Source organism: Poromitra crassiceps (assembly GCF_964638095.1).
Source record: "Poromitra crassiceps genome assembly, chromosome: 27".
Lineage (NCBI taxonomy): Eukaryota > Metazoa > Chordata > Actinopteri > Beryciformes > Melamphaidae > Poromitra > Poromitra crassiceps.
In genome coordinates, this window is record NC_139650.1 from 10,159,532 (window position 1) to 10,184,364 (window position 24,833).

Below are 24,833 nucleotides of genomic sequence, written 5' to 3' on the forward strand. Positions count from 1 at the left end.
TCAGTGTTGGGCAAGTTACTTTCAAAATGTAATATACTACATATTACTAGTTACTTTCATTTGAAAGTAATAAGTTACTTTACAATATTACTTTCTGTGTAGAGTAACTCGTTACTTATTTCACTACTTTTGCTTTACTTTGACCAAAACAACAGCAGCAGCAGAATGACATCGCCGCCCCGGAACATCACGAAAAATCATTTTGACCGCCTTGAAGTCAGTGTAAACAATCCAAAATTCTAAATGTTATCCTTTTCCTTTGTTATTGTCATCTGTAGTGGTTATTTGCATAAAAACACACAGTTTGATTAGGAAATGATTGTATCTTTTTTCAATATGTGCTTTGATTTAATAAAATCTAACTCAATTTGTAAGTAATAAGTTATATTACTAAGTTACTGCTAAAAGTAATATATTACATGTAATATGTTACTTTTGTAATGAGTTACCCCCAACACTGTATACAGTATACTGTATAAGTCACTGAGGGCCTTATATTACGCCCAAGTGCAAATCTTTGCTAGTTTCTAGCACTGAAAATCTCAGTTTTTTCTTTTCATTACCACGCTGAAACACATGCTTTGATTTACTGACCTAGTAGCAATTAAAAGAAAAAGAGAGATTTGGAGTGCTAGAAACTAGCAAAGATTAGCCCTTGCACTTGAGCGTAAGATATGGCCCTGAGTCTCCAGCTCTGGATTTGTTTTGTTTATTTGATCATCAAAAATAATAAATAATGTACATATCATTACGTAAGTTTATAACATTTATTTCCAATGTGGCTTTTATATGTCGTTCACTGTCACACACTTACGTAGGGAAGGCCACTCCGATGATGATCCTGCCCAGGGGGTAGTTCTTGCCGTTCACACTGACAGGAGGACTAACCTCCAGATTCCCAAACGAGTCCAAGCTGCTCACCTCCTCGTTGTTGGCTACTCTCGTCACGTAGCCAAAGTCCGGGCCCTGAGGAGGTGGAGTGTGATTGGTTAAGTCGAGAGAGACAACCGTGCCCCCACGCGCCCTTCACACAAAAGTGCTGCTGTCAGCACGTTTCCAATCCGACACATTGGCCCCTACTTAACAACTTAATAACCTGTTCATGCATGCCATGACCTTCTCCCACATTTCATACTGTTTTACAAGCTGGTCTCAAGCAAATACAACAACTCTGAAACCACTTGAGTCCCTTTACAAAAAAAAACACTCAAAACACTTGATCAAAAGCCCAATAGCACCCACCACTGCCATATAGTACAAAAGCTTAAAGTCGAACTGAACCCGTTGGTCGCGATGCGTCAGAGTCCGTTTCAGACTGAAAACATAACTTGTCTGAGATGACAGGTTGAGAGACGTGTCACAGTAGCTTGTCGATGATTTTATTTGACAATTCTGGGGACTGGATTGGGCTTTGGCCAATCCTGGCGTGTTCCGCCTCCAAATCGAGTGGGATTCAGTCGTGTCATGGCGCTCCCCTCGGGAAGAGCCTGGTGACACGAGGTTTAGTGGCTGAGTGGAGCTCAGCGAGCCGCAGGCAGCCAGCTGCCGGAGCGGAGAGTGCAGCCCGTCGGCCTGGAATCTCCGAGGTGCGACCCCTGACAACCAGGCTCTCTGAGGCGCGCGCCACTATCGCTATTGCAGTAAATAATATTCCTGGAATGCTTGTTGTTTTAACGAGCCAGTTAGATTTCTTTGCATTCTTAGACATTACCGTTTGATTTAGTTTGCATAATTGGCCAAGTTAGTAGTTAGTTTATCGGCTAGAAATTCTGCCTGATGACAGGCACTAGGTGCCATTTTCCCCTTCATTTGGAAGAGAAAATTATCCTGAAATGAAGATTTGATTGACAGCTGCCACGTCATGATATGATTGGTTGAAATGGGGTAGAAATTTGATAGTACTAGGTGACGTCAGCAAACTGTAGATTACTGTTATGAATGAAATCTTGAAAAATGAACTTTTGATGTGAAAAAGTGTGAAAAACTAAAGAGATTTTTGTGATTTTTTTCTTGGCATACCGGTACGTTAAATAGGTGCACTGAATACCTAGGTGTTTGAACTAAAAGAAAAGAAAAGTCATTTTTGGGTTCAGCTCGACTTTGAATCTTTTTCATTTGGATAGTCATTTTGCAGATGCCTGCCTCATTTTTTAACTCGTGTATGGGCTCGCACCTCCTCCAACAGCAGCAGGGCAACAGGGGCAGCTTAAGGGCAGCTTAACTGTGCTGTTCCATTTAGATGCAGCAAGTTTGGGCAAACTATGTTCTCAGTCAGTGCCGCCCAATACTGGAACAGTCTCCCCATTGACACGAGAGAGCGTGGGTGGCTTAAAGGTTAGAGAAGCGAGCTTGTGACCGGAAGGTCGACGGTTCAATCCCCGGGACCGACAGGATAAATCTGGGTGGGGAAAGTGAAAAGGCAGCGCTTGCCCCTCCCTCATTACCACCACCGAGGTGCCCTTGAGCAAGGCCCTTAACCCCAACTGCTCCAGTGGAGCTGATCAGTGGCCAGTAGATCAGATCAGACTGTGGTTGTACTGGTCATCTTCCAGGTATGAATGTGTGTGTGAATGTGAACAGGCCGCTCCTGAAAAATAGAGAGACTCCCCCTGTATAAATAATGGTAAAAAAAAAAAAAAAAGCTAACCAAATTTGCAATCACGAAAAATTGTCTCTTCAGGCATACGCACACACACACACACACACACACACACTTCTTAATTATAAATGCGACTTGCATTGTATTTATGTCCTGTAAGGTCTTGTTTTGTATTGTACTGCTGTACTGTACTCTGGTACTGTTGTACCATCATGCTCAGGGACTACAGATGAAAATTAGCTCTCTCGCTAACTCTGCTGCATTTACATGATGTGCAAACTGACATGTTGATGAATGTACACTGTCCCTGATAGATAAATAAATAAATAAATAAATAATCTTATAAGCATATTTAGTCTCCATAGATTTGAGTGAAGGCACGTGTCTCTCACCAGCAGCACATCGTATGGAAAGTCCTTGAGTTGTCCATCTCGAGGGGAATCCAGAACGACAGGGAAGCGATGGTGAGGAGAGTCGATGTAACCAAACTCCAGCTCATCCTGGATTTGAAAACAGTCCAACCATTCAGACCGTTTGTGCTGTTGTTGTGCTGAAGCACACCGTCTTTTAACATTCACTTCACTCATTATTATTATTATTATGATTTCCTCCCGTTTTTACTCCAATTGTACTTGGCCAATCCCACCTACTGTCCTGGTCGTTGCTCCACCCCCAACTCCCGATCTGGGAGAGAGAGATGTAGTAGACTCTCACATGCTTCCTCCGATACATGTGCAGTCGCCAGCCACTTTTTTTTCCAGCTGACAGCGAGGAGTTTCACCGGCAGGACGTACTGTAGCGCGTGGGAGGGTCACGCTATTTCCCCCAGGCTGAACAGGTGCCCCGACCAACCAGAGAGGGCACTACTGCAGCAACCAGGACACAGACCCTTAATCTGGCTTCCCACCCACAGACACAGCCAATTGTGCCTGTATGGACACCCAACCAAGCCGGAGGTAACACGGGGGCTCGAACCGGCGACCCTTATGTTGGTAGGCAGGGAATCTAACGTTGCCCTAACTAGATACCCCTGTAATTAATTATACAAATAAAACTGACTTGACCATCTTCCTTGCTTTTACTGAGCGTTGAGAAGCTCTAACTGTTATTAAGGATTATACAAACAAACTTGACAAAGAGACAATATTACATGCAATTATCATTTCCATTGTATTTATTATGAGGTTAAAGGTTAAAGCCCCTGGAAACCCAAATACACAATAACCTTCCAAGTTCCAACTATGTAATTTAGGGTCTTATGTGCATAAAGGTAAGCATTTAAAAGTATTAGACATTCATTTCAATCCAAACCAGTAGAAGATAGACATAGAATAATGATGATTATTTGCCTTTTGCTCACGAGCAATAAAATAACACATGTAAACACTTCTCATATCTCCAATCTCTTATCATTACCGGTAATTTACAGAAAGTTCCAGCACAGATACCTGATTGGTTTATTTTACCGTGCAAAATGAATAGGAATTTTCAGATATTACTTATAAGATAAATGTTTTTATGTATTTATTGTAACCAAGTTTCTATTATGAAGTTTATTTATGACATTTACTTTTTGCTGTTAATATAGACTACATCTTGATATTGATACTGTATGTGATTATTAGGCCTTGGTGTTGATCAGAAGGGCCCATTGGGATCATGTTCTGCCTGAGGGGGGCCTGAGTTAGCCTAGGTAAACCCAGCCCCCACGTGACCTGCTCTCTCAGTTCCCAGCCACTTGTGACTGTAAGCAGGGTGAGCCTGAGAGCAGGTCACTGGGGGCTGGGTTTACCCAGGCTAGGCCTGAGTTTCCTTACCTGCATCCAGCGATCTCCTCTGTTCATGTACTCATGGCAAACCTTCAGCTTGGACCCGCTCTTCTGGACAAGGTTCCTCATTCCTTTTAGGAACTGGTAGTTATCGTTATCGTTATCGTTAACCACACGTGAAACAGCAATCTTGAAATGTCAAAGTCACTGCAGACTGCAAATGCTTCTGCATTTTTGCATTTCCACATTTTTATTATCAGCACCATCCACATTTCAAGATGACCATAATTGTCGACGGTAAAGCAAGAACAAATGAATACCCATTTGATCTTAAATATTAAGAATTTAATATTTAAGATCACAGTGACCAAATGTAGGGACATGATTCTCAATGTGGTCAAAAATGCCACAGTCACATATTATGTACATTTTTAGTTTTTTTTAGATAGCAAGAGCTGATATTTAGGAGCATACTGCTACTAAAATGGCAGCACTGTAAACTCCTGTTCACACAATCATCATCATCATCATCGTCTGCTCTCACCTGTCTGCTCTCACCTGTCTGCTCTCACCTGTCTGCTCTCACCTGTCTGCTCTCACCTGTCTGCTCTCAACTGTCTGCTCTCACCTGTCTGCTCTCACCTGTCTGCTCTCAACTGTCTGCTCTCAACTGTCTGCTCTCAACTGTCTGCTCTCAACTGTCTGCTCTCACCTGTCTGCTCTCAACTGTCTGCTCTCACCTGTCTGCTCTCACCTGTCTGCTCTCAACTCTCTGCTCTCACCTGTCTGCTCTCACCTGTCTGCTCTCAACTCTCTGCTCTCACCTGTCTGCTCTCACCTGCAAATAATCATCATCATCATCTCTCACCTGTCTGCTCTCACCTGCAAAAAATCATCATCATCGTCTGCTCTCACCTGCAAACAGCCTGCTCTCACCTGCAAACAGCCTGCTCTCACCTGCAAACAAACACCTGTTCACACATTCATCATCATCACCTGTCTGCTCTCACCTGCAAATAAACACCTGTTCACACATTCATCATCATCATCGTCTGCTCTCACCTGTGTGCTCTCACCTGTAAACAGTCTGCTCTCACCTGTCTGCTCTCACCTGTCTGCTCTCACCTGTCTGCTCTCACCTGCAAACAGTCTGCTCTCACCTGTAAACAGTCTGCTCTCACCTGTGTGCTCTCACCTGTAAACAGTCTGCTCTCACCTGTGTGCTCTCACCTGTCTGCTCTCACCTGTGTGCTCTCACCTGTCTGCTCTCACCTGTCTGCTCTCACCTGCAAACAGTCTGCTCTCACCTGCAAACAGTCTGCTCTCACCTGTCTGCTCTCACCTGCAAACAGTCTGCTCTCACCTGTCTGCTCTCACCTGTCTGCTCTCACCTGTAAACAGTCTGCTCTCACCTGTCTGCTCTCACCTGTCTGCTCTCACCTGTGTGCTCTCACCTGTCTGCTCTCACCTGCAAACAGTCTGCTCTCACCTGCAAACAGTCTGCTCTCACCTGTCTGCTCTCACCTGCAAACAGTCTGCTCTCACCTGTCTGCTCTCACCTGTCTGCTCTCACCTGTAAACAGTCTGCTCTCACCTGTCTGCTCTCACCTGTCTGCTCTCACCTGTCTGCTCTCACCTGTGTGCTCTCACCTGTCTGCTCTCACCTGTCTGCTCTCACCTGTCTGCTCTCACCTGTCTGCTCTCACCTGTCTGCTCTCACCTGCAAACAGTCTGCTCTCACCTGCAAACAGCCTGCTCTCACCTGCAAACAAACACCTGTTCACACATTCATCATCATCATCGTCTGCTCTCACCTGCAAATAAACACCTGTTCACACATTCATCATCATCATCGTCTGCTCTCACCTGCAAATAAACACCTGTTCACACATTCATCATCATCATCGTCTGCTCTCACCTGCAAATAAACACCTGTTCACACATTCATCATCATCATCGTCTGCTCTCACCTGCAAATAAACACCTGTTCACACATTCATCATCATCATCGTCTGCTCTCACCTGCAAATAAACACCTGTTCACACATTCATCATCATCATCGTCTGCTCTCACCTGCAAATAAACACCTGTTCACACATTCATCATCATCATCGTCTGCTCTCACCTGCAAATAAACACCTGTTCACACATTCATCATCATCATCGTCTGCTCTCACCTGCAAATAAACACCTGTTCACACATTCATCATCATCATCGTCTGCTCTCACCTGCAAATAAACACCTGTTCACACATTCATCATCATCATCGTCTGCTCTCACCTGTCTGCTCTCACCTGTAAACAGTCTGCTCTCACCTGTGTGCTCTCACCTGTCTGCTCTCACCTGTCTGCTCTCACCTGTCTGCTCTCACCTGTCTGCTCTCACCTGTGTGCTCTCACCTGTCTGCTCTCACCTGTCTGCTCTCACCTGTCTGCTCTCACCTGTGTGCTCTCACCTGTCTGCTCTCACCTGTCTGCTCTCACCTGTCTGCTCTCACCTGTCTGCTCTCACCTGTGTGCTCTCACCTGTCTGCTCTCACCTGTGTGCTCTCACCTGTCTGCTCTCACCTGTCTGCTCTCACCTGTCTGCTCTCACCTGTCTGCTCTCACCTGTCTGCTCTCACCTGTGTGCTCTCACCTGTCTGCTCTCACCTGTCTGCTCTCACCTGTGTGCTCTCACCTGTCTGCTCTCACCTGTCTGCTCTCACCTGTCTGCTCTCACCTGTCTGCTCTCACCTGTCTGCTCTCACCTGTCTGCTCTCACCTGTCTGCTCTCACCTGTGTGCTCTCACCTGTCTGCTCTCACCTGTCTGCTCTCACCTGTCTGCTCTCACCTGTCTGCTCTCACCTGTCTGCTCTCACCTGTGTGCTCTCACCTGTCTGCTCTCACCTGTGTGCTCTCACCTGTCTGCTCTCACCTGTCTGCTCTCACCTGTCTGCTCTCACCTGTCTGCTCTCACCTGTCTGCTCTCACCTGTCTGCTCTCACCTGTCTGCTCTCACCTGTGTGCTCTCACCTGTGTGCTCTCACCTGTCTGCTCTCACCTGTCTGCTCTCACCTGTGTGCTCTCACCTGTCTGCTCTCACCTGTCTGCTCTCACCTGTCTGCTCTCACCTGTCTGCTCTCACCTGTCTGCTCTCACCTGTCTGCTCTCACCTGTGTGCTCTCACCTGTGTGCTCTCACCTGTCTGCTCTCACCTGTCTGCTCTCACCTGTGTGCTCTCACCTGTCTGCTCTCACCTGTCTGCTCTCACCTGTCTGCTCTCACCTGTCTGCTCTCACCTGTCTGCTCTCACCTGTCTGCTCTCACCTGTGTGCTCTCACCTGTCTGCTCTCACCTGTCTGCTCTCACCTGTCTGCTCTCACCTGTCTGCTCTCACCTGTCTGCTCTCACCTGTCTGCTCTCACCTGTCTGCTCTCACCTGTGTGCTCTCACCTGTCTGCTCTCACCTGTCTGCTCTCACCTGTCTGCTCTCACCTGTCTGCTCTCACCTGTCTGCTCTCACCTGTCTGCTCTCACCTGTCTGCTCTCACCTGTCTGCTCTCACCTGTCTGCTCTCACCTGTCTGCTCTCACCTGTCTGCTCTCACCTGTGTGCTCTCACCTGTGTGCTCTCACCTGTCTGCTCTCACCTGTCTGCTCTCACCTGTGTGCTCTCACCTGTCTGCTCTCACCTGTCTGCTCTCACCTGTGTGCTCTCACCTGTCTGCTCTCACCTGTCTGCTCTCACCTGTCTGCTCTCACCTGTCTGCTCTCACCTGTGTGCTCTCACCTGTAAACAGTCTGCTCTCACCTGTCTGCTCTCACCTGTCTGCTCTCACCTGTCTGCTCTCACCTGTCTGCTCTCACCTGTGTGCTCTCACCTGTAAACAGTCTGCTCTCACCTGTCTGCTCTCACCTGTCTGCTCTCACCTGTCTGCTCTCACCTGTCTGCTCTCACCTGTCTGCTCTCACCTGTCTGCTCTCACCTGTGTGCTCTCACCTGTAAACAGTCTGCTCTCACCTGTCTGCTCTCACCTGTCTGCTCTCACCTGTCTGCTCTCACCTGTCTGCTCTCACCTGTGTGCTCTCACCTGTAAACAGTCTGCTCTCACCTGTCTGCTCTCACCTGTCTGCTCTCACCTGTCTGCTCTCACCTGTGTGCTCTCACCTGTCTGCTCTCACCTGTAAACAGTCTGCTCTCACCTGTCTGCTCTCACCTGTCTGCTCTCACCTGTCTGCTCTCACCTGTCTGCTCTCACCTGTGTGCTCTCACCTGTCTGCTCTCACCTGTGTGCTCTCACCTGTCTGCTCTCACCTGTCTGCTCTCACCTGTCTGCTCTCACCTGTCTGCTCTCACCTGTCTGCTCTCACCTGTGTGCTCTCACCTGTCTGCTCTCACCTGTGTGCTCTCACCTGTCTGCTCTCACCTGTAAACAGTCTGCTCTCACCTGTCTGCTCTCACCTGTCTGCTCTCACCTGTGTGCTCTCACCTGTCTGCTCTCACCTGTGTGCTCTCACCTGTCTGCTCTCACCTGTAAACAGTCTGCTCTCACCTGTCTGCTCTCACCTGTCTGCTCTCACCTGTCTGCTCTCACCTGTCTGCTCTCACCTGTCTGCTCTCACCTGTCTGCTCTCACCTGTCTGCTCTCACCTGTCTGCTCTCACCTGTCTGCTCTCACCTGTCTGCTCTCACCTGTCTGCTCTCACCTGTGTGCTCTCACCTGTCTGCTCTCACCTGTCTGCTCTCACCTGTCTGCTCTCACCTGTCTGCTCTCACCTGTCTGCTCTCACCTGTAAACAGTCTGCTCTCACCTGTCTGCTCTCACCTGTCTGCTCTCACCTGTCTGCTCTCACCTGTCTGCTCTCACCTGTCTGCTCTCACCTGTCTGCTCTCACCTGTCTGCTCTCACCTGTCTGCTCTCACCTGTCTGCTCTCACCTGTCTGCTCTCACCTGTCTGCTCTCACCTGTAAACAGTCTGCTCTCACCTGTCTGCTCTCACCTGTCTGCTCTCACCTGTCTGCTCTCACCTGTCTGCTCTCACCTGTCTGCTCTCACCTGTCTGCTCTCACCTGTCTGCTCTCACCTGCAAATAAACACCTCCACAGGTTGAAGCGTGTTGGGGGTCATGATCCATGGGGCCACTCTGAACACCACTCTGTCTGTGAAGATGGGCGTCTCAGGGAAGCCCTGTCAAAACAACACAGGCTCATTCAAATGATGAGAACACTAATCTAACTACACTACATCTAATCTAAGAGTAATCTAACTACACTACATCTAATCTAAGAGTAATCTAACTACACTACATCTAATCTAAGAGTAATCTAACTACACTACATCTAATCTAAGAGTAATCTAACTACACTACATCTAATCTAAGAGTAATCTAACTACACTACATCTAATCTAAGAGTAATCTAACTACACTACATCTAATCTAAGAGTAATCTAACTACACTACATCTAATCTAAGAGTAATCTGACTATACAGATACAGAATACAGTATGATATATAATATAAGATATGTTTTATTATGTTTTATATATTTAAATGCAATCAGAAAATATACTGACTCATCTAAATACAAATACAATGTAATAGTAATCTCAATACAAAAAAAATGTAATCTAAATGTAATCTATAATTATTCGGATTATAGAAATGTAATCTGAATGTAATGAAAAAGTAACCAGAATACTAAAATGTAATCTAAAACTATACTGATACTAGCACTACTACTACTAATACTACTACTATTACTACATTTACTAACCAACAAAAATGTATGCAAAGCAGGAAGTGCGTAACATGAAAACTACAGAAAAAAAGTCAAAAAGATAAAAACGAAGCCATGTAAAAAGTGTGGAGCCCATGCTGCAGGTCTTACCGGAGAGACGGGCTCTAACAGACTGAGGTTGCTGCAGGTCTTACCGGAGAGACGGGCTCTAACAGACTGAGGTTGCTGCAGGTCTTACCGGAGAGACGGGCTCTAACAGACTGAGGTTGCTGCAGGTCTTACCGGAGAGACGGACTCTAACAGACTGAGGTTGCTGCAGGTCTTACCAGAGAGACGGGCTCTAACAGACTGAGGTTGCTGCAGGTCTTACCAGAGAGACAGGCTCTAACAGACTGAGGTTGCTGCAGGTCTTACCGGAGAGACGGGCTCTAACAGACTGAGGTTGCTGCAGGTCTTACCAGAGAGACGGGCTCTAACAGACTGAGGTTGCTGCAGGTCTTACCGGAGAGACGGGCTCTAACAGACTGAGGTTGCTGCAGGTCTTACCGGAGAGACGGGCTCTAACAGACTGAGGTTGCTGTAGGTCTTACCGGAGAGACGGGCTCTAACAGACTGAGGTTGCTGCAGGTCTTACCGGAGAGACGGGCTCTAACAGACTGAGGTTGCTGCAGGTCTTACCGGAGAGACGGGCTCTAACAGACTGAGGTTGCTGCAGGTCTTACCGGAGAGACGGGCTCTAACAGACTGAGGTTGCTGCAGGTCTTACCGGAGAGACGGGCTCTAACAGACTGAGGTTGCTGCAGGTCTTACCGGAGAGACGGGCTCTAACAGACTGAGGTTGCTGCAGGTCTTACCAGAGAGACGGGCTCTAACAGACTGAGGTTGCTGCAGGTCTTACCGGAGAGACGGGCTCTAACAGACTGAGGTTGCTGCAGGTCTTACCGGAGAGACGGGCTCTAACAGACTGAGGTTGCTGCAGGTCTTACCGGAGAGACGGGCTCTAACAGACTGAGGTTGCTGCAGGTCTTACCGGAGAGACGGGCTCTAACAGACTGAGGTTGCTGCAGGTCTTACCGGAGAGACGGGCTCTAACAGACTGAGGTTGCTGCAGGTCTTACTGGAGAGACAGGCTCTAACAGACTGAGGTTGCTGCAGGTCTTACCGGAGAGACGGGCTCTAACAGACTGAGGTTGCTGCAGGTCTTACCAGAGAGACGGGCTCTAACAGACTGAGGTTGCTGCAGGTCTTACCGGAGAGACGGGCTCTAACAGACTGAGGTTGCTGGAGGTCTTACCGGAGAGACGGGCTCTAACAGACGGAGGTTGCTGCAGGTCTTACCGGAGAGACGGGCTCTAACAGACTGAGGTTGCTGCAGGTCTTACCGGAGAGACGGGCTCTAACAGACTGAGGTTGATGCTGACGAGCCCATCAAAGTCTTTGTCGGGGAACCTGAGACCCTCCACATAGAAGTTCATCTCTGCAGCGCCCCCTAGGTACGGCACCTCCTGGGACAGCACCTCGCTGCTCAGCACCAGAGGGAAGTCCTTCACAAACGCATTATAGAGCAGCTTGGCTGCAGAAGGAAGACAACTTTTGATATAAACAAGGGTCAAAAATAAATAAATAAATAATAATAAATAAATTAGGGATGGGAGGATATGTTGGGATTCAATATATCACAATACAAAAATGTGAGCAGAAACACCAATCGCAATATTAGCTTGATTCTATTCTGCTGTAGTCACCACAAATGAGACAGCTTGCTCATCACAATTTCACAAACTCTCCATCCAAATATTCTTTGCTCTTTGTAATGACATTTTTTAAATCTTTACATTCTACCAAGTCGGTGTCATTGTTAGAACGATTTGTGTCTCAGAAATAATAAACATAATTTCGCACAGACAGACTTATAGTTGTCAGTCAAGAACTTTCATGTATTGCATCTTATGTAATAAAAGAAAAGTTGTATAAATGAAACATGGACCCCACAGCGGGTAGCGAATCATATTGCGAGATAAGCATATCGTCCCATCCCTAGTATAGAGTAAATGCACTGATTTTGAAATATGTCCAGAAAAAGATGTCATACATAACAGTGTAACTTTTCACAATATATTAAAATTCATATGAACCAGTTGCAGATGGCTATAAAGCAGCTTAAGACCTTAGCTAACATAAAAGCAGAATTACAGGCATATTACATGATGGGTTTTAGGGACTGTCCTAATGCAGAGAGAGTGTTTACTCACTCAGGGGATGCTTTGTAGGGACTGTCCTAATGCAGAGAGAGTGTTTACTCACTCAGGGGATGCTTTGTAGGGACTGTCCTAATGCAGAGAGAGTGTTTACTCACTCAGGGGATGCTTTGTAGGGACTGTCCTAATGCAGAGAGAGTGTTTACTCACTCAGGGGATGCTTTGTAGGGCTGTCCTAATGCAGAGAGAGTGTTTACTCACTCAGGGGATGCTTTGTAGGGACTGTCCTAATGCAGAGAGAGTGTTTACTCACTCAGGGGATGCTTTGTAGGGCTGTCCTAATGCAGAGAGAGTGTTTACTCACTCAGGGGATGCTTTGTAGGGCTGTCCTAATGCAGAGAGAGTGTTTACTCACTCAGGGGATGCTTTGTAGGGCTGTCCTAATGCAGAGAGAGTGTTTACTCACTCAGGGGATGCTTTGTAGGGACTGTCCTAATGCAGAGAGAGTGTTTACTCACTCAGGGGATGCTTTGTAGGGACTGTCCTAATGCAGAGAGAGTGTTTACTCACTCAGGGGATGCTTTGTAGGGACTGTCCTAATGTAGAGAGAGTGTTTACTCACTCAGGGGATGCTTTGTAGGGGCTGTCCTAATGCAGAGAGAGTGTTTACTCACTCAGGGGATGCTTTGTAGGGACTGTCCTAATGCAGAGAGAGTGTTTACTCACTCAGGGGATGCTTTGTAGGGACTGTCCTAATGCAGAGAGAGTGTTTACTCACTCAGGGGATGCTTTGTAGGGACTGTCCTAATGCAGAGAGAGTGTTTACTCACTCAGGGGATGCTTTGTAGGGACTGTCCTAATGCAGAGAGAGTGTTTACTCACTCAGGGGATGCTTTGTAGGGACTGTCCTAATGCAGAGAGAGTGTTTACTCACTCAGGGGGGATGCTTTGTAGGGACTGTCCTAATGCAGAGAGAGTGTTTACTCAGTCAGGGGATGCTTTGTAGGGACTGTCCTAATGTAGAGAGAGTGTTTACTCACTCAGGGGATGCTTTGTAGGGACTGTCCTAATGCAGAGAGAGTGTTTACTCACTCAGGGGATGCTTTGTAGGGACTGTCCTAATGCAGAGAGAGTGTTTACTCACTCAGGGGATGCTTTGTAGGGGCTGTCCTAATGCAGAGAGAGTGTTTACTCACTCAGGGGATGCTTTGTAGGGACTGTCCTAATGCAGAGAGAGTGTTTACTCACTCAGGGGATGCTTTGTAGGGACTGTCCTAATGCAGAGAGAGTGTTTACTCACTCAGGGGATGCTTTGTAGGGCTGTCCTAATGCAGAGAGAGTGTTTACTCACTCAGGGGATGCTTTGTAGGGCTGTCCTAATGCAGAGAGAGTGTTTACTCACTCAGGGGATGCTTTGTAGGGCTGTCCTAATGCAGAGAGAGTGTTTACTCACTCAGGGGATGCTTTGTAGGGACTGTCCTAATGCAGAGAGAGTGTTTACTCACTCAGGGGATGCTTTGTAGGGCTGTCCTAATGCAGAGAGAGTGTTTACTCACTCAGGGGATGCTTTGTAGGGACTGTCCTAATGCAGAGAGAGTGTTTACTCACTCAGGGGATGCTTTGTAGGGACTGTCCTAATGCAGAGAGAGTGTTTACTCACTCAGGGGATGCTTTGTAGGGACTGTCCTAATGTAGAGAGAGTGTTTACTCACTCAGGGGATGCTTTGTAGGGACTGTCCTAATGCAGAGAGAGTGTTTACTCACTCAGGGGATGCTTTGTAGGGACTGTCCTAATGCAGAGAGAGTGTTTACTCACTCAGGGGATGCTTTGTAGGGACTGTCCTGATGCAGAGAGGGTGTTTACTCACTCAGGGGATGCTTTGTAGGGACTGTTCTGATGCAGAGAGAGTGTTTACTCACTCAGGGGATGCTTTGTAGGGACTGTTCTGATGCAGAGAGAGTGTTTACTCACTCAGGGGATGCTTTGTAGGGTCTGTTCTGATGCAGAGAGAGTGTTTACTCACTCAGGGGATGCTTTGTAGGGACTGTCCTAATGCAGAGAGAGTGTTTACTCACTCAGGGGATGCTTTGTAGGGACTGTCCTAATGCAGAGAGGGTGTTTACTCACTCAGGGGATGCTTTGTAGGGACTGTCCTAATGCAGAGAGAGTGTTTACTCACTCAGGGGATGCTTTGTGGGGACTGTCCTAATGCAGAGAGAGTGTTTACTCACTCAGGGGATGCTTTGTAGGGACTGTCCTAATGCAGAGAGAGTGTTTACTCACTCAGGGGATGCTTTGTAGGGACTGTCCTAATGCAGAGAGAGTGTTTACTCACTCAGGGGATGCTTTGTAGGGACTGTCCTAATGCAGAGAGAGTGTTTACTCACTCAGGGGATGCTTTGTAGGGACTGTCCTAATGCAGAGAGGGTGTTTACTCACTCAGGGGATGCTTTGTAGGGACTGTTCTGATGCAGAGAGAGTGTTTACTCACTCAGGGGATGCTTTGTAGGGACTGTCCTAATGCAGAGAGAGTGTTTACTCACTCAGGGGATGCTTTGTAGGGACTGTCCTAATGCAGAGAGAGTGTTTACTCACTCAGGGGATGCTTTGTAGGGACTGTCCTAATGCAGAGAGAGTGTTTACTCACTCAGGGGATGCTTTGTAGGGACTGTCCTAATGCAGAGAGAGTGTTTACTCACTCAGGGGATGCTTTGTAGGGACTGTCCTAATGCAGAGAGAGTGTTTACTCACTCAGGGGATGCTTTGTAGGGACTGTCCTAATGCAGAGAGAGTGTTTACTCACTCAGGGGATGCTTTGTAGGGACTGTTCTGATGCAGAGAGAGTGTTTACTCACTCAGGGGATGCTTTGTGGGGACTGTCCTAATGCAGAGAGAGTGTTTACTCACTCAGGGGATGCTTTGTAGGGACTGTCCTAATGCAGAGAGGGTGTTTACTCACTCAGGGGATGCTTTGTGGGGACTGTCCTAATGCAGAGAGGGTGTTTACTCACTCAGGGGATGCTTTGTGGGGACTGTCCTAATGTAGAGAGAGTGTTTACTCACTCAGGGGATGCTTTGTGGGGACTGTCCTAATGCAGAGAGAGTGTTTACTCACTCAGGGGATGCTTTGTAGGGACTGTCCTAATGCAGAGAGAGTGTTTACTCACTCAGGGGATGCTTTGTAGGGACTGTCCTAATGCAGAGAGAGTGTTTACTCACTCAGGGGATGCTTTGTGAGTTCAGGGCTCTTGGTCCTGAAGATGCGAAGGCTCTCTGCGTGGCCCTGGGAGATGTGCATGGCCAGCTTGTATCCCTCTGGCAGCTTGGCTGGGCCTCTGGTCCGCAGCACCATGAGAGACATGTCCTTCAGATCTGGAAACCCACAAATACTCATGTTACTATTGGGAGAGCCAGTCATTCCATTAGTATCTCCATACATCAGCTTTCTATTTTGGTCTTAGACCAAAGCCACGCTTTAAAGCCACGCTGAAGCTGAGCTCACGACCCCGCCTTGACCCCGCCCACAACTTCCATTGACTTCATGCCTGGTAGCTTCACGCTTCATGCTTGGAAAATAGGACTGAATCCTGAACGATCGCTTGAGTGTGGCTTGAGCAAGGCGCGCGCGCACGGCTGGTGTGAACGGCTTCGCCTGTTAACAAGGACGCCCGAAATGAAACTTCTGGGTTGAGCGTAGGTTGAGCGTTGCTTCGGTGTATGGTGTGAACTTTAAAGTCCTTAAAATCAACCTTAAAGTTGAGCTGAAATGAAAAGTGACTTTTTAACTTATATACCGGATTATATCCCCGGTCATATTGTGCACCTATTTAACATTATACAACAGGTAGTTCCGGCCAAGCAATTTGATTGGACAAGAGGGATCTTACGAGTGCCTATATTTCACGATAATTCACTGGCGCTTCACTGTGTGTAGGGTAGGCTATATCACTCCGCTTCACAGCTGCTCTAATCAACAAGCTTCACAGCTGCTCTAATCAACAAAACAAACACCAGCCACGTTACATTGAACGTCATTCAAAGCGTAACCGAGAGCGCAAAGATGGATTTTTTTCCTAACATAACTTTTGACTTAAACTATGAATGCTGTGATTATCTTCGGCACTCGGCCTACGGCCTCGTGCCTACGACCGAATCAGAGCAGTGCCAATATTAGCCAACAACCGCACTCCCTCTCGTGTGATATTGCTTAAATATATGCCAAAAAAGTACCCCCCAAATAATTTCTTCGTATTCTCATATAAAAAATCACGCATTTTCTTCCTGTAAAATAAAATATGCAATGTGCTTACGTAAGCATGTACTAACCAATTTCAACCAATAATATCATGACATTCACCTGCCAATCAACCTTCAGGACTAGAAGAACATGGCCACATGGGTTAACACATTGCTAGCCCATCAATGTTAATATCTCTCTGCAAATAACCATGCAAAAAGGAGGAAAATAAAAAAGGGGGGATATCTTAATTTAATGTAAATGCAAAGGACTATGTGTCTGTATCCTGTTTGACAGAGAGATGTGTCTGTATCCTGTTTGACAGAGATATGTCACGAGACGGGATTTAGATTGGACTTTTAACTGTAATGGAGCATTCACAAAATAATTTTGAAAACCTCCTTCTGAAAGTAAAGTGAGCATTCACTCTTACGTATGTGTAACTGAGTTGACAGTCAGCTCCGCCAAGCTCACCCCCTTAAACTCACTCCACACCCACTGGACATCCGGGTCACGGCACCAATGTAACGGCGTGTGTAGGTGGTACTTGCAGCAACCCATGTTAAGGGCTTGTCCAAGGGTGGATTCGAACTGCCGACCCTCGGCTTGGGAGTCCAGCATGTTAACCGCAACACCAAGAGAGCTAGCTCCCTTGGCGGAGCTGGTCAACATGCCTTTATACCTGGGGAGTGAGTTTAACCAATCCACTCGCTACCTCGGGACTCACGAGGAATCCGTGCTGATTCAACTCGGTTATGCATAATAGTGTTTTTGTTTTTATACATGAATCTGGATTCAAATATGATTTACAAATCATTGTTTCTTTGTTTCTTTGTTTGTGAACAGTGTGTGTTGGAGTCTGTGTTGGAGGGGAAGCACAGGACTGCATGACTGGCTGCTTATGTGAGGCATGAGTAGGCAGCCAGGCCTTTGATTATGATCTTTGATATTTCCCTTTGTTCAGTGCAGGACAAGTAAACAAAGCTTTTATGTAAATAGCCTAATAATGGAATAAGGTTTGATTATTTGATTGTTATATTCTCTATTGCATTCAATATTGGATCATTCTGTTATGCATAATTATTGGTAAATTGACTAACATTGGTGTAGAATGGGGGAAAGGGGCACCTGATCTTAATTATGTTGTTACAGAGACCTGACCTGATTGGCTGGTTTGGCTCAGAGAAGCTATATAGGATTCAAACCCAAGCAGCGTGGACCACGGAGAGCAGGGTTGGAAATTAACAGGGACTCGGCGCAAAATGCCTGCAAAGAAAATCTAAATTTGCCCTAGGAATTGAGATGACGGAGGCTTTTAAATGCTCAAACGTTACTATTGCAAAGCGTGACTTGAAAATGGCCAGCTAGGCATCCGTACCTCCACAAGCCCCGCCTCCTCCTACTAGTGTTATTTGCCTCAGTGACAGACACAAGCTAGCTGAGCAGCTAGATCACTAGCTAACGTTAACTTAAGAACATGGAGCCTTTTTTAATACACAAACAAACCACCCGCTTAAGTCACAAGCAGTGGGCAAGCCCACCCCCTTCCCTCTGAGGATGCGGAAATTAATTGAAAATCTGCAGTTCCTCGAATGGCCACTAGGCGTCGGGGGCAGTCGGCATTCCCCCCATGTTAAAATGCCCGACTTTGTAACATGATTAAACATCTTTCCAGTTAGGGGCGAAAGACTGGTTTGGTCTATAGAGCTAATTTCACCTTTTCATAACAAATGTAGGTGGGTCCGTTTGTCTATAACTCGCCCGTTTGGAGTAAAATAGATGATAGAAAAGGGGTTGATTGACAGATCGCCTGTCCAGTGATCACGCAGCTTGCCGATCACAGACCAATAGCAGGCGGAGCTGTGGCTCTGGGAAACTCTCATCTCAGGTGAGGTGCGGAAGGACTCAACCCATTCCCTCCCACTCTGCTGACGGAAAATCAAGATGGTGACACCCACCGTTTGAACGCCTCCAGGAAAACGAAGTTTAATGGGATAGATACGTCCATATTATTTATGTCTATGGTCACAACTAGAAACAGATCGAAGTTAAATAGAGAAAGTTGCTGAGCCTCTCCCGGTCTGCCCAGGGCCTAAAAAAAAGTTGTTTGTTTTTGTTATAAGAGTATACTGTTGCGGGGTCGGGGCCTTGGAGGGAGGACTGGATAACAACATGTATTGTATACAGGACATCTGGAGACACTTTACTAAACTCCCAGCCAGACCTGTGTCAAGAGGCCTGAGAAGTACAGTACATAACATGCCAGACAATCAACAGTGTTGTAGAGATGAGATGATAGGACATGAATTTTAGAAACAAAATATGCAACTTCTTAGTTACTCAGGTATCCCCCAACATTTGATGCACCTGAGAGATGCTCTCTGAGTGCTCTTACATGCTTCAGCTCTACCTGAGTCACTTCCTACTCTGCGAGTCCCTTTTTCCTGTGTGTGTAGTATGATGTGTAGTATGATGTGTAGTAGGAGCGAGGTTTTGCTCACTGCACAGCGCCACCTGCTGGCCACACATACAGTACATGGAAAACACAAACACAAGACTGCAGTATGAATAGTGACTGTGTGGCCTATATGATTAGATTGTATTTCACACATGGAGACCTCGTGCACATGTTGCGATCTCATTTCAGCTCTAAGTAGTTTCTCTCCTGGGAAGAAAGGGGAGGAGTCTACTTATTCAACCCAGCCACCACATCACTCACACACACCACTGTTATCAAACCAGTTTCCCCATATCACTGCTTGGATCTGCTGACTTTGCCCAGGCAAATACAGGCTGCGTCTTGGTGGACAACATCCAGGAGCAAACTCATGGAAGAGGGAGAGAGAGATAAGAAGAGAGCGAGGAGACCAAGAGACTATTGTTTTACCTGAGACCCTGGAGATGGTGTCCTGCTCGCTGTCCGGTTTCTTCCAGTAGGTGCGCTCTGAGTCACAGTTGACCAACAGGATGGCTCCATGCCCACTGGGACCCCATGTCCAGGATCCCTAAGGAGGGTTGAGCAAGCCAGATCCACCAATAAGAAGAGCTTTCTCCACTCTGACATAGCAACATGGAACAGCCTTTTCCCCGGCGGTTGTTGGAGACATTACATCAAGCAGTGTTGATGCCTTCAAGAAGAGACTGAACAAACACCTCCTCAGCACCAGACCCTAAAACTCAAGGACTTCTATTCATCATACTTAATCAGTCTCACATTATATTTATGAGTAACAGCAGATCAATGCTAGGCTCTCTGAATGTTGTTCATGAAGCCTGTATCTGTAATAGCACAATAACAAAAAGAAAAGAAAAAAGAAAAAGGCTTGTATCAACACGTGTGTGTGTGTGTGTGTGTGTGTGTGTGTGTGTGTGTGTGTGTGTGTGTGTGTGTGTGTGTGTGTGTGTGTGTGTGTGTGTGTGTGTGTGTGTGTGTGTGTGTGTGTGTGTGTGAATCTGATAAGACTGGCAAGTCACCGGAAGATCAAAATGTTTTTTTTTTTTTTTGGTCAACCAGCTTGGAGTTTAGAAGGCAGAGTTTGTTTATTTGCACATATAAAACTGTTGAAACACAGAAGGAACAGAGACACATTTCAGTTCACCTCTGAAGGAGAAAAACAAGGCTAGGTCAGAACCTAGCATATCGGCCAGCGCGATAAAGCGTTCACGAGCATCGGCACTCAAATCGGCACTCAAATTGGACTGGACAAAGCCAGATCTAGGGCCCGCTTGCACTGGCCAAAAAGGGGAGGGGGGTCGAAATGAAACAGTGTAAACTACCGGTAAATGGCAACAACGAAAGTCAAACAAGGCAACAGGCCATCTGTCTGTTGGTGGTTTTTACAGAGACAACCTCAGCTGGTGTGGACTGTTACATCCTGTTGTCTAAACAGACAGGAATCTGTGGTTGCTAGTGTCCTCTTTTATGCTGTCGTGTGCTGGGGAGGCAATGTCAAAGTGAGAGATGCGATGCGGCTGGACAAGCTGATCAGGCGAGCGGGCTCCGTGATCGGTGGAGAGATGGACTCTCTGGTGAAGGTGGCGGAGAGAAGGTCTCTCAACAAACTGCTGTCCATCATGGACAATGACAGCCACCCACTACACTCCACCATAGTAGGACAGAGGAGCTTGTTCAGTGGCAGGCTGCTGTCACTGAGCTGCTCTACAGACAGACTTAAGAAATCATTTGTCCCCAGGGCCGTTCGACTTTTTTACTCTTCCCAGCGGGGGAAGTGAGGTCATGTATGCCTTCGCTCTGTTGTCTCTGCTGCATGTGTTGTTGTTGTTTTTTAGCCCTGCCTGTTTTTATTTTTTATTTATTAAATGTTCTCTATTAGGCACTCGGTCACTTTAGGTTTTGGCTTGGCACACGGTCTGTTAGTATCTTTTTATATATTTTTTTTACTGTGTTTTTCTAATGTTGTCTACTGTGTGTTTTTATTAACTGTATGTGAGCTGCTGGTACATGAATTTCCTTCGGGATAAATAAAGTATCTACCTACCTACCTACCTAGACCTGTTTGAGCTCACCTTGTTAGCGTTGTTCCTCTCCACACGGCCGTCTCTGTCAGCATCCACATCCAGAGAGATCTCTGTATGAGAGACACATGTTGGACAGAGAGATCTCTGTATGAGAGACACATGTTGGACACCACCCAGTGTGTTTGCATTGGCAAAGTATTCCCCATAGTCTATGTGTTTGTGTTGTCAGTATCCATGGTCATATCGTGGAAGCTGAGCTGACAGAGCCATCCAGCTTTACACCTCCTATCATGCCTGGATTGATCAGAATTGTGATAAGAGCTTATCTAGGTGATTGAAAACTGAATGTGATGCTTAAACAAATGTATTTAAAAGTAGTCATTCAGTATCACAAATCACGTTGGCAATTTGGTGTGCATTTAAACACGCCCTTGATACTCGTAGTAGTAGTAGTACTACTAGTACTACTAATAATATTAATAATAGTAATAATTATGATATAATTTTATGCTGGACAAAGAACAGCGTGTAAAAATGTTAAAATATAAGCATGCTGTTTCATCAGACTGTAACATACCAACAGCTGTCAGGTGCAGGATTGCTCTCCCCAAGACCTCCGTCTTCTCCCCATAGTACTGGACAGATAGCTTCAAACAATAACAACAACAATCACTTACTGTATTACACACAATTCAACATGACATGTCTTCTTGTTAAAAGAAGGGTGATAGACTCTGCATCAAATAAAGCTTTTACGCCACTAGATTAGAAAGATCATAAAGGGGATATAGAATCCAGCACTGATGGTCATTGTCGTTAACACATTTCCAGTAAAAGAAAATCCCACCAAAATGGTCAAATCTACTATGAAATCCAAAAGGTCCAATAAGTTCTTTGGTTTCTAGGTTTGAAAGAGAATTGTTCATGTCGAAAATATTTATGAATCTGCAATTTTCTTGGAATAATATCATTCTGTTCAGATTGTGGCTCATCCATTTTTTCCAAACAATTCTCCTTCTGATATGATGACGGTTTGAAGGTCAGGTATCTGTACATTGACCAATCAGGTTTGAATGTCAGGTATCTGTACATTGACCAATCAGGTTTGAAGGTCAGGTATCTGTACATTGACCAATCAGGTTTGAAGGTCAGGTATCTGTACATTGACCAATCAATGTGTTGCTTTTGTAAATGACACTCTGTTATCCTAGCCACAAAAAGACCCATCAGCACATCATGACTTCACCTGAGTAACGAATCGCGATACATTATTTAGTGTTTGTTGACAGGATTTTACGGCAGAACCATATGTGCACCAGCCAGGTGAGCTTTCAGCTGCACCATCTTCAGGATCAAACTATGACATCCAAATAAAAACCTTCAAGGCAGATACTGGTCCAGTATCTGCTTGAAGGTTGTTTTTGTTGATGTGTGGTCTTTTGAAAAGACCATAATGTATCAGGACCATATTGTTGCCTACTAGCAACAAGTAGAATTCAGTTGACTGTGATGTCAGGTCCGAAGGCCGGGCATGTCTACTCTAATGTTACCTTGCTGTCATTTTCAAATTGACTGGCGTGGTCCATGCTGATGAGAAGTACCGAGTTCCCATTGAGAGGGCTGGGAGAGAGCGGGGCGGTCTCCTGGCCCGCCGGGCTGATCCGGTACTGGACACTGGGGCTGCACTTCACAGAGAAGAAGTTGGAGCTGGGAGGGGCGCTCCTGAGAACAAGACAAACAGCACATTGTGACTCATGCGAGGGCCCTGTTTAAACAAAGCAGATGTATGGTATGAAACATTTGGCATCTCAAAGCAGCTGAGTGTTGTTGAGCACTGACAGTGTATGCAAGCTCCTATTTCAACAGGCAACAGGTGGCAAGTTAGCTCTAAAGTTACAGTTACAGTCAGAATAAAGTGCAGTACTAGTACAGAGAAGAGCAGGGAGCGTTGATTTAAATATAGGTTTCATGAAAACAACCAATTAGGATAATAAGTGCTTAATAAATCGACTTAGTTCAAATGCCAACTGCAGAGCATCTATGATTCAAATAGAAATCAGACAAAATAGGACATGAATTAGAACGATGGATGTTTGTTTATTGTAATCATCCACTAATCAAACACTCTGTGTTTGACTCTATATCCTGGCAGAGACAGGCTCATGTGACATCTTTGGACATCTTTGGGACAACAAAGGCTGCTCTGTTGGACAGCAGCAACAATGGACTAATGTTGAGTCTCTCTGTCCTCTGGACAAAGCACCATGAGGTCTGCCACCACCAGGACCGGAATACTAATCATGGCATCCACCCAGTCCAGCCTGTGCTGTGGGCTGACAAGGCCATTCTTCTTGCAGTAGACTAGCTCACACACAAAAACCAACCAGCAATGTGGTCACATCTAAAGCTGCAAAGTCCAATTATGAATCAAGAGAAACTATTGATGACTAGGCTTTATACTTATATTATAGCCTATAAACCGGCTACATGTACATTGTTTTTCTTGTCAAGTCCAACAAAAACAAGGTATGGTACTCAGATGGATAACAACAGTTCCAACTCAAATGCCCAAAATTGTGCGAGTCACCCACAACAAAGCCGAAATCCAGCACATCCCACGCATCCTACAGTAGCCTACCTGCTGATACAGTAGCCTACCTGCTGATACAGTAGCCTACCTGCTGATAGTTACAGTAGCCTACCTGCTGATACAGTAGCCTACGTGCTGATACAGTAGCCTACCTGCTGATACAGTAGCCTACCTGCTGATACAGTAGCCTACCTGCTGATACAGTAGCCTACCTGCTGATGTTGGCGTTAAGCTCCGTGCCGACCACGCAGATGACTTTAGTCGTTTTCCCATACTCTAATCTGAGCGTCCGGGGGTGAAGCATGGCTGCTGCCACCAGCTACACTGCAGTAACTGTAGTATTATGCTAATATACAGTCTATGCTACACTGTGTCGCGCCGCAGATCGTGTGTCAGACAGAGCTGCTGTAGGTCAGTAGGCTAAATACCACCAGGCTGCGACAGCCAGCACCGTCTACCCGGAAAGCAACGCGTCCAAGCAGCTGATTATGATCGCTGCAGGTGCTTAGCCTCGAGATGGTGATTGGCCAGACAACTGAGAACTGACCCCCCCCCCTCCCCTCCCTCTCTCTCTCTCTCTCTCTCTCTCTCTCTCTCCGTCTCCCCTCTCCCAGATCCTAGCAAAAATAAATACACGAATAAAAATACATAGCCGTTTTATAACGTTTATATCCTTATTATAGACAATAATAAGCCTAACTATTTCTAGCCTACTTTATTGTAACCTAACGGTGGATGTAGACTAGTAATCTTATCTAACATTCCCGTGCTGGGAATTATAGGCTAGTTTTGCTGTGGGTGCGTTCGTAAAATCCACTCTTGACGCTCTACACAGAAATGAGAGCGCGAAGGTACGGGACATTACAACGGCGCTCCCAATTTACGAACGCTCCAGTGTGCGCTCTGGGCGCTCTGAGTGCTATTTCCGAACGCACCCTGTGATATTACGCACACGCACGCACAGTAGCTTTTAGCAGGATGACAGTCTCTAAAAACAACAGTCGACGTGATGCGATGGGAGTCGAGATAAAGACCCGAGAAGAAAAGACGTCGGGTTTTTGTGTAGTTTGCTTTCCTACCTGTTGAGGTTCACCTTCGAAACGGTGCCAACCACATGCAGCGCACGCACGGCTTTCTCCGTGTCCAGAGTCAGACGCAGTGTCCGCTGGTAGACATGTTGCATGTCGAATATCTTTCTTTTCTTTTGTAAAACCTCCGTCGCCGCCTCTGTCTCTGA

At 46.3% G+C, this 24,833-nt stretch overlaps 1 protein-coding gene across 1 annotated transcript; it reads right to left on the reverse strand.

Moving 5' to 3' along the window:
- Window positions 1-810: 810 nt before the first annotated feature.
- LOC310799021 (protein-arginine deiminase type-2-like) lies at window positions 811-24,012 on the reverse strand (the record flags this gene model as incomplete). The annotated part of the gene is made up of 11 exons (XM_083661592.1): window positions 23,809-24,012; window positions 22,557-22,728; window positions 21,584-21,653; window positions 21,055-21,116; window positions 19,415-19,532; window positions 15,510-15,662; window positions 11,474-11,664; window positions 9,437-9,540; window positions 4,417-4,528; window positions 2,992-3,099; window positions 811-966 (listed from the first exon to the last, which is right to left on the reverse strand). The coding sequence occupies exons 1-11, from the start codon at window positions 23,898-23,900 to the stop codon at window positions 811-813; spliced, it is 1,338 nt and encodes a 445-aa protein (XP_083517718.1). The 5' UTR covers window positions 23,901-24,012.
- Window positions 24,013-24,833: the final 821 nt, after the last annotated feature.